This window comes from Salvelinus fontinalis, chromosome 23 (genome assembly GCF_029448725.1).
Source record: "Salvelinus fontinalis isolate EN_2023a chromosome 23, ASM2944872v1, whole genome shotgun sequence".
In the NCBI taxonomy this organism is placed as follows: domain Eukaryota; kingdom Metazoa; phylum Chordata; class Actinopteri; order Salmoniformes; family Salmonidae; genus Salvelinus; species Salvelinus fontinalis.
Genome location: NC_074687.1, coordinates 15998428 through 16008686, shown reverse-complemented (window position 1 = coordinate 16008686; position 10259 = coordinate 15998428). Strand labels below are relative to the sequence as shown.

General features: G+C 47.9%; 1 protein-coding gene across 2 annotated transcripts in view; it reads right to left on the bottom strand.

Annotated features, from left to right (window-relative positions):
- Positions 1 to 4496: 4496 nt before the first annotated feature.
- LOC129820914 (5-hydroxytryptamine receptor 2A-like) overlaps positions 4497 to 10259 on the bottom strand; it is a 35181-nt gene continuing 29418 nt past the window's right edge. Inside the window, exon 3 of one of the 2 annotated variants that reach the window (XM_055878028.1) lies at positions 4497 to 7817. In XM_055878028.1, the coding sequence (XP_055734003.1) occupies positions 6976 to 7817 (842 nt within the window). In that variant the 3' untranslated portion in view covers positions 4497 to 6975. The remainder of the gene's footprint in view (positions 7818 to 10259) is intronic. The other variant, XM_055878027.1, reaches the window with a different exon arrangement.

Here is a 10259-nt window from a genome sequence, read left to right as displayed (position 1 = left end):
AAACGGCAGATTTTTTATGGAATATCTACATAGGCGTACAGAGGCCCATTATCAGCAACCATCACTCCTGTGTTCCAACAACACTTTGTGTTTGCTAATCCAGTTATCATTTTAAAAGGCTAATTGATCATTAGAAAACCCTTTTGCAATTGTGTTAGCACAGGTGAAAACGGTTGTTCTGATTAAAGAAGCAATAAAACGGGCCTTCTTTAGTCGAGTTTGGTACCTGGAGCATCAGCATTTGTGGGTTCGATTACAGGCTCAAAATGACCAGAAACAAAGTGAATAGGCGACTCCGGGATGCTGGCCTTCTAGGCAGAGTTACAAAGAAAAAGCCATATCTCAGACTGGCCAATAAGAACACAGATACTGGACAGAGGAACTCTGCCAAGAAGGCCAGTATCCGGGAGTCGCCTCTTCACTGTTGACGTTGAGACTGGTGTTTTGCGGGTAGTATTTGATGAAGCTGCCAGTTGTGGACATGTGAGGCGTCTGTTTCTCAAACTACACATTCTAATGTACTTGTCCTCTTGCTTAGTTGTGCACCAGGGCCTCCCACTCCTCTTTCTATCCTGGTTAGAGTCAGTTTGCGCTGTTCTGTGAAGGGAGTAGTACACAGCATTGTACGAGATCTTCAGTTTCTTGGCAATTTCTCGCATGGAATAGCCTTCATTTCTCAGAACAAGAATAGACTGAGTTTCAGAAGAAAGATCTTTGTTTCTGCCCATTTTGAGCTTGTAATCGAACCCACAAATGCTGATGCTACACATACTCAACTAGTCTAAAGAAGGCCAGGTTTATTGCTTCTTTAAACAGAACAACAGTTTTCAACCGAGCTAACATAATAGCCTTTTAAAATGATAGACTTGGATTAGCTAACACAACGTGTCATTGGAACACAGGCGTGATGGTTGCTGATCCTATGTAGATATTCCATAAAGAATCAGCCGTTTCCAGCTACAATAGTCATTTACAACATTAACAATGTCTACACTGTATTTCTGATCAATTTGATGTTATTTTAATGGACAAAATGTTAACTTTTCTTTTCAAGAACAAGGACATTTCTAAGTGACCCCAAACTTTTGAATGGTAGTGTACATCTTCATTAGCCTACATCCCACCAATACACATTTCTGTATCTTTATACTGCATGAAGAAAACACAAGAAAACACAAAAATTAGCTCTGTATCTTCAGGTAACGACAACAAAAATACACACATTTATTTACGGATGGGCACAATGTATTTACACAAATATATATTTGTATATGGTGTATGATACAGTGCCTTACAAATGTATTCACCCCCCTTGACATTTTTCCTATTTTGTTGCATTACAACCTGTAATTTAAATTGATTTCTATTTGGATTTCATGTAATGGACATTCACAAAATAGTCCAAATTGGTGAAGTGAAATTTAAAAAATTACTTGTATAAAAAAATAATAACGGAAAAGTGGTGCGTGTATAAGTATTCACCCCCTTTGCTTTGAAACCCGTAAATAAGATCTGGTGCAACCAATTACCTTCAGAAGTCACATAATTAGTTAAATAAAGTCCACCTGTGTGCAATCTAAGTGGCACATGATCTGTCACATGATCTCAGTATACATACACCTGTTCTGAAAGGCCCCAGAGTCTGCAACACCACTAGGCAAAGGGCACCACCAAGCAAGCTGTCACGTTCCTGACCTGTTTTCTGGTGTTTTTTATGTGTGTGATGGTCAGGGCGTGAGTTTTGGGTGGGCAGTCTATGTTTTCCGTTTCTATGTTGGTTTTGGGTTGCCTGGTATGGCTCTTGATTAGAGGCAGGTGTTTTGCGTTTTCCTCTAATTGAGAGTCATATTAAGGTAGGGTGTTCTCACTGTTTGTTTGTGGGTGATTGTCACTGTGTCTGTGTTTGTTGCACCACACGGTACTGTCTTGTCTCGTTCGTTCGGTCGTTCCTGTTTATGTGTTCCTGTTTCATGTAAGTTGATAGTTTAGGTCTGTCTAGTTCGTTTTGTTGTTTTGTAAAATTATTCAAGTGTTCTTCGTGTGTTTAGTTTTCGTCTTGTTAAATAAAGTTCATTATGTATTCACAACCCGCTGCGCCTTGGTCAACTCACTCACCGAAAGAGAGCCATTACAGAATCACCCACCAAACCCAGATTAAGCAGCGGGTTAACGGACAGCAACGACAGCAGCAGCGCAAGGAGGAGGAATGGACTTGGGAGGATGTTTTGGACGGGAAAGGTTGCTACACATGGGAGGAGATCCTGGCTGGAAGGGATCGCCTCCCATGGGAACAGCTGGAGGCACTGAGGAGAGCAGAGGCAACCGGAGAAGGGAACCGGAGTTATGAGGGGACACGTCTAGCACGGCAGCCCGAAAAGCCCGTGAGTACCACCCAAAAATTTCTTGGGGGGGGGGCTAAGAGGTAGTGGGCCGAGGGCAGGTAGGAGACCTGCGCCCACTTCCCAGGCTAACCGTGGAGAGCGGGAGTACGGGCAGACACCATGTTACGCAGTAGAGCGCACGGTGTCTCCTGTACGGGTGCATAGCCCAGTGCGGGTTATTCCACCTCCCCGCACTGGTAGGGCTAGATTGGGCATTGAGCCAAATGTCATGAGGCCGGCCCTACATATCTGGCCACCAGTACGTCTCCTTGGGCCGGCTTACATGGCACCAGCCATACGCATGGTGTCCCCGGTTCGCCAACACAGCCCAGTGCGGGTTATTCCACCTCCCCGCACTGGACGGGCTACGGGGAGCATGCAACCAGGTAAGGTTGGGCAGGCTCAGTGCTCAAGGGAGCCAGTACGCCTACAAGGTCCGGTATTTCCGGCGCTACCTCCTCGCCCCAGCCCAGTACCACCAGTGCCTACAGGCTTCCAGTGCGTTTTAAGAGCCCTGTTCCTCCTCCACGCACTCTCCCTATGGTGCGTGTCTCCAGCCCAGTGCCTCCAGTTCCGGCACCACGCACTAAGCCATCTGTGCGTCTCCAGAGCCCTGTACGCACTGTTCCTTCTCCCCGCACTCGCCCTGAGGTGCGTGCCCTCAGCCCGGTACCTCCAGTTCCGGTACCACGCACCAGGCCTATAGTGCGCTTCGAGAGGTCAGTGTGCCCTGTCCCTGCTCCCCGCACTAGCCTTGAAGTGCGTGCCGTCATCCCAGTACCTCCAGTTCCGGCACCACGCACCAGGCCTACTGTGCGCCTCAGCAGGGCAGAGTCGGCCGTCTGCCCAACGCCTTCTGCACTGCCTGTCTGCCCAGCTCCGTCTGAGCCATCTGTCTGCCCAGCTCCGTCTGAGCCATCTGTCTGCCCAGCGCCGTCTGAGCCATCTGTCTGCCCAGCGCCGTCTGAGCCATCTGTCTGCCCAGCGCCGTCTGAGCCATCTGTCTGCCCAGCGCCGTCTGAGCCATCTGTCTGCCCAGCGCCGTCTGAGCCATCTGTCTGCCCAGCGCCGTCTGAGCCATCTGTCTGCCCAGCGCCGTCTGAGCCATCTGTCTGCCCAGCGCCGTCTGAGCCATCTGTCTGCCCAGCGCCGTCTGAGCCATCTGTCTGCCCAGCGCCGTCTGAGCCATCTGTCTGCCCAGCGCCGTCTGAGCCATCTGTCTGCCCAGCGCCGTCTGAGCCATCTGTCTGCCCAGCGCCTTCTGAGCCATCTGTCTGCCCAGCGCCTTCTGAGCCATCCGTCTGCCACGAGCCATTAGAGCCGCCCGTCTGTCCCGAGCCATTAGAGCCGCCCGTCTGTCAGGAGCCGCTAGAGCCGTCCGTCAGTCAGGAGCCGCCAGAGCCGTCCGTCAGTCAGGAGCCGCCAGAGCCGTCCGTCAGTCAGGAGCCGCCAGAGCCGTCCGTCAGTCAGGAGCTGCCAGAGCCGCCAGCCAGTCAGGAGCTGCCAGAGCCGCCAGCCAGTCAGGAGCCGCCAGCCAGTCAGGAGCTGCCAGAGACGCCAGCCAGTCAGGAGCTGCCAGAGACGCCAGCCAGTCAGGAGCTGCCAGAGACGCCAGCCAGTCAGGAGCTGCCAGAGACGCCAGCCAGTCAGGAGCTGCCAGAGACGCCAGCCAGTCAGGAGCTGCCAGAGACGCCAGCCAGTCAGGAGCTGCCAGAGACGCCAGCCAGTCAGGAGCTGCCAGAGACGCCAGCCAGTCAGGAGCTGCCAGAGACGCCAGCCAGTCAGGAGCTGCCAGAGCTGCCCTCCGGTCATGAGCTGCCCTCCGGTCATGAGCTGCCCTCCGGTCATGAGCTGCCCTCCGGTCATGAGCTGCCCTACAGTCATGAGCTGCCCTACAGTCATGAGCTGCCCTACAGTCATGAGCTGCCCTCCGGTCATGAGCTGCCCTACAGTCATGAGCTGCCCTACAGTCATGAGCTGCCCTACAGTCATGAGCTGCCCTACAGTCATGAGCTGCCCTACAGTCATGAGCTGCCACTCAGTCAGGAGCTGCCACTCAGCCCGGACCTGCCAGAGTCCCTCAGCCCGGACCTGCCAGAGTCCCTCAGCCCGGACCTGCCAGAGTCCCTCAGCCCGGACCTGCCAGAGTCCCTCAGCCCGGACCTGCCAGAGTCCCTCAGCCAGGACCTGCCCCTTATCCCGGTGCTGCCCCTTATCCCGGTGCTGCCCCTTATCCCGGTGCTGCTCCTTCATTTAGGTGGTTTTAGTTGGAGGGTGGTCATTGGGAGGGGGATACAGAAGCGGGGAGTGACTAGGGTGGTGTGGGGACAGCGTCCGGAGCCTGAGCCACCACCGTGGTCAGATGCCCACCCAGACCCTCCCCTGGACTTTGTGCTGGTGCGCCCGGCGTTCGCACCTTGAGGGGGGGGGGGGTTCTGTCACGTTCCTGACCTGTTTTCTGGTGTTTTTTATGTGTGTGATGGTCAGGGCGTGAGTTTTGGGTGGGCAGTCTATGTTTTCCGTTTCTATGTTGGTTTTGGGTTGCCTGGTATGGCTCTTGATTAGAGGCAGGTGTTTTGCGTTTTCCTCTAATTGAGAGTCATATTAAGGTAGGGTGTTCTCACTGTTTGTTTGTGGGTGATTGTCACTGTGTCTGTGTTTGTTGCACCACACGGTACTGTCTCGTCTCATCTCGTTCGTTCGGTCGTTCCTGTTTATGTGTTCCTCGTTTCATGTAAGTTGATAGTTTAGGTCTGTCTAGTTCGTTTTGTTGTTTTGTAAAATTATTCAAGTGTTCTTCGTGTGTTTAGTTTTCGTCTTGTTAAATAAAGTTCATTATGTATTCACAACCCGCTGCGCCTTGGTCAACTCACTCACCGAAAGAGAGCCGTTACACAAGCGGCACCATGAAGACCAAGGAGCTCTCTAAACATGTCAGGGACAAAGTTGTGGAGAATTACAGATCAGGGTTAGGTTATAAAAAAATATACGAAACTTTGAACATCTCACAGAGCACCATTAAATCCATTATTTAAAAAATGGAAAGAATATGGCACCACAACAAACCTGCCAAGAGAGGGCCGCCCACCAACACTCGTGGACCAGGCAAGGAGGGCATTAATCAGAGAGGCAACAAACAGACCAAAGATGTCCCTGAAGGAGCTGCAAAGCTCCACAGCGGAGATTGGAGTATCTGTCCATAGGACCACTTTAAGCCGTACACTCCACAGAGCTGGGCTTTATGGAAGTGTGGCCAGAAAAAAGCCCTTGCTTAAAAAAATAAGCAAACACATTTGGTGTTCGCCATGTGGGAGACTCCCCAAACATATGGAAGAAGGTACTCAGCTTAGATGAGACTAAAATTGAGCTTTTTGGCCATCAAGGAAAACGCTATGTCTGGCACAAACCCAACACCTCTCATCACCCCGAGGATACCATCCCCACAGTGAAGCATGGTGGTGGCAGCATCATGCTGTGGGTATGTTTTTCATCGGCAGGGACTGGGAAACTGGTCAGAATTGAAGGATGTCGCTAAATACAGGGAAATTCTTGAGGGAAACCTGTTTCAATCTTCAAGAGATTTGAGACTGGGACGGAGGTTCACCTTCCAGCAGGATAATGACCCTAAGCATACTGCTAAAGCAACACTTGATTGATTTAAGGGAAACATTTAAATGTCTTGGAATGGCCTAGTCAAAGCCCAGACCTCATTCCAATTGAAAATCTGTGGTATGACTTAAAGATTGCTGTACACCAGTGGAACCCATCCAACTTGAAGGAGCTGGAGCAGTTTTTCCTTGAACAATGGGCAAAAATCCCAGTGGCTAGATGTGCCAAGCTTATAGAGACATACCCCAAGAGACTTGCAGCTGTAATTGCTGCAAAAGGTGGCTCTACAAAGTATTGACTTTGGGGGGAAAAATAGTTATGCACGCTCAAGTTTTCATTTTTTTTGTCTTATTTCTTGTTTGTTTCACAATAAAAAATATTTTGCATCTTCAAAGTGGTAGGCATGTTGTGTAAATCAAATGATACAAACCCCCAAAACATCTATTTAAATTCCAGGTTGTAAGGTAACAAAATAGGAAAAATACCAAGGGGGTGAATACTTTCGCAAGCCACTGTAGCTTAGGTACTAGTCTGTTTAGTTAATAATCCACTCCTTGATGTGTCATTGTGACACATCTTTGGCACACAAGGAGTGGAATGTTAGCTAAACCGTCTGGTATCCTGGCTATGTGTATGAACATTTTGGGGAAATGTATCCCCTCGTGGCCCCTGGCTATTGCTGATAATTTTGCTTTAGCTCAGTTGTTCTCTTCTGGTGTTACTAGTTTAAGTGTTTGTGAGGCAGTTTGTGTCTTTTCCTCTCTCTGTACTTCCTGCAGCTTATCACTGTATTCGCGCGTGGACAGATTTTGACAGGAGTGGACCCTCTCGCTTCACATATTCCTCTCTGGCATGAGTCTCACCACAGAGCTACTGAACACATTCCAGCACAGGACCCTCCGTCCCCAAGGTTTCCTTCCGAAAACAAGGTGAGATCGTGATCAAAACACAGCACATCTCACTAGCATTATGGGCAATTCAGTGCTCACAGGCTCACAGCCTCACACACAGCTGATGCTCTCATCTTGGTCTCTGGGTGCCTTGTCGTTCTATGAGTTTGATTTGGTCCTCCACCACTGTGGGCCCCATTCCTGAGGGATCCCATTTCCTCCATGGGCAGGTGGGTGGAGTTGTAGGCCAGTGGAGGGATGGTGTTAACCAACATGAGCTGTAGAGGCTTCCTCTCCGGGCTGTACTGGCAGCGTACGTAGCGGGAGAAGGCTGCACGGTACGTTTTGTTGAACAGAGTGTATACCAGAGGGTTGACGGCTGAGGAGAGGTATCCCACCCACACAAACACGTTCAGCAGCCCCCCCATCACCCAGGGGTCACAGTTCATGGGGTTGCACACCACTGCCAGCACATTGGTGATGAAGAAGGGACACCACATGACCACGAACAAGAAGAAGACCACACCCAGGACCTTGGTGGCCTTCTGCTCATTGCTAATTGACTGCATGGTACGACGCCCGTACTGCGGGTCCACCGCAGCCCCGCCAACCCCTCCTCCCACCCCTCTCGTGTCGCGGCTGAGCGAACGCCTGAAGAAGAGCTTCTCTGAGGAGAGCGAGGACTGTGGGAAGAATCCCAGGGTCAGGGTGGCACTCCACTTGGGCCTGGGCACCAGCTGGTCCAGGCAGAGGGTAGCCTCATTCTGCAGGGCGCTGATGGTGAGGAAGTAGGTGACCACCATGATGGTGAGGGGGACGAAGAAGGCCACGAAGGAGCCTACCAGGACGAAACTGTCATCTGTCAGCAGGCAGCTGCCATCTTTAAATACCTTTCTGTGGTCCTGCAGGCCTAGGACAGGGATGGGCATGGAGATACCTACAGAGAGACACAGAGAGAAGTTATTTTGGTGTGTGGTTTGTGTGTTTGTGTGTGTTCCATTTCTTGAGATTTCAAAGTAATTTTCTACAGCTTGTCTCTGCCTAAACCAGAGCAACGTGGCGCTTCAAGATTGTACCAGTATTATCAAAAAGTAAAAAAAGTCAACAATCATAGTCAACCTGTTGCTCATTCCAACCGTAAATCAAGCCACCAGGGCAGGATCCTCTTGCATTATTAATGCAATAGCCCTCATATCGCCACTGTCTGCCCACCAGGACATATAAACCCTGCAATTTCCCCTCACAGATTCAGTCAGCACTATTATCATTAGCGTCCAATAACTGCATTTGGGAGAGAGAGGGACAGATGCATCTGGAGCCATTCACTATGGCTTTCATCCCCACAGCAACACAGTTAGATGCAGAGACCCTAATACCCTCAGGGAAGAGGTGCAACTGGCCTGACACTGACTGACATTTTGGGGTTCAGAGCAGGAAAATAGACAGGGAATTAAGATCCCATCACTTTAAGCATGGGTAACATATTCAATGATTTATAACCTCCCATTTGCAAGTATACTGAACAGAAATATAAACGCAACATGCCACCATTTCAAAGATTTGACTGAGTTACAGTTCATATGAGGAAATCAGTCAATTGAAAGTTAACATTCCACTCCTGGACATGTCATTGTGAAACTTGTTTGGCCCAGTTAATTCCTTCGCATCCTGATCCGAAAGAAATTAAATCCTCCCTCGTTTTATTACACGTTCATGACTTTGTTTGGAAGAAGGATGAGACTTAAACTCATTTTTGGGGTTGGGGTGGGTTATACATCCGAAACGACTGCTCTGAAATGACTATTTCCTTGCTCTTCCTCTCTGGGTCAATGAAAGCTCTCTTCTCCTGGTAGGTTGGGGAAGTGTTGGGTTATTATTGTACACTATATACACACACACACTACACTGATACTCTCATACAAAAACCCCACACATTCACATACACTACATACGCACAAACACTTTCACACTCACACTATCATATGCTGCTGCTACTTTGTTCTTTATTTTACTATTATTATTATCTATCCTGATGCCTACTCATTTTACCCTGCCTTTATGTACATATCTACCTCAAATACCTTATTATTATCTATCCTGATGCCTAGTCACTTTACCCTGCCTTTATGTACATATCTACCTCAAATACCTTATTATTATCTATCCTGATGCCTAGTCATTTTACCCTGCCTTTATGTACATATCTACCTCAAATACCTTATTATTATCTATCCTGATGCCTAGTCATTTTACCCTGCCTTCATGTACATATCTACCTCCAATACCTTATTATTATCTATCCTGATGCCTAGTCACTTTAGCCTGCCTTTATGTACATATCTACCTCAAAAACCTCATACACTTGAACATTGATCTGGTACTCCCTTGTTTCTAGCTTTATTATTGTGTATTCTATTCCTCTTGTGTTACTGTTTTTAATATTTATATACTTTTTAAACTCTGCATCGTTAGGAAGGGCTCGTAAGCAAGCATTTCAGAGTAAAGTCTACCACCGTTGTATTCGGCACGTGACAAATACAATTTTATTTTATTTTCTGACAAGGCTACAGTCAGCATTTTATTGTCATATTTAGGAGGCCAAAAATCCATCAACATGCTTGTATACCCAGAATTCGGAAATACAAATGTACGTTTTGTCTGCGTTTCTCTTCACCCTGATGATCTCCTCCCACTTGGCACACACTGGTTAAATCAATGTTGTTTCCACGTCATTTCAATGAAATTACTTGGAACCAACAAGAATAGATGTTGAATTGACGTCTGTGCCCAGTGGGCCCCCTCTAAAGATATACAGTGCATTTGGAAATGTATTCAGGCCGACATTCTGCTATGTTAATTAAGGCTAGGGGTTCTGCCTCGACAACATCCGCTGAAAAGGCAGAGAGTGAAATTCAAAATTATTTTTGAGAAATATTTAACTTTCATACATTCACAAGTGCAATACACCAAATTAAAGCTTAACTTCTTGTTAATCTACCCATCATGTCCGATTTCAAAAAGGCTTTACAGGAAAGCACACCATATGATTATGTTAGGTCAGAGCCTAGTCACAAGAAAACATACAGCCATTTTCCAGCCAAAGAGAGGAGTCACAAAAAGAAGAAATAGAGATAAAATGAATTACTAACCTTTGATGATCTTCATGAGATGGCACTCATAGGACTTTATGTTACACAATACATGTGTGTTTTGTTTGATAAAGTTCATATTTATATCCAAAAATCTTTACATTACAGTTTACATTGGCGCGTTATGTTCAGTAATGTTGTGCCTCGAAAACATCCAGCGAATTTGCAGAGAACCACATCAATTTACAGAAATACTCATCATGAACTTTGATAAAAGATACAAGTGTTAT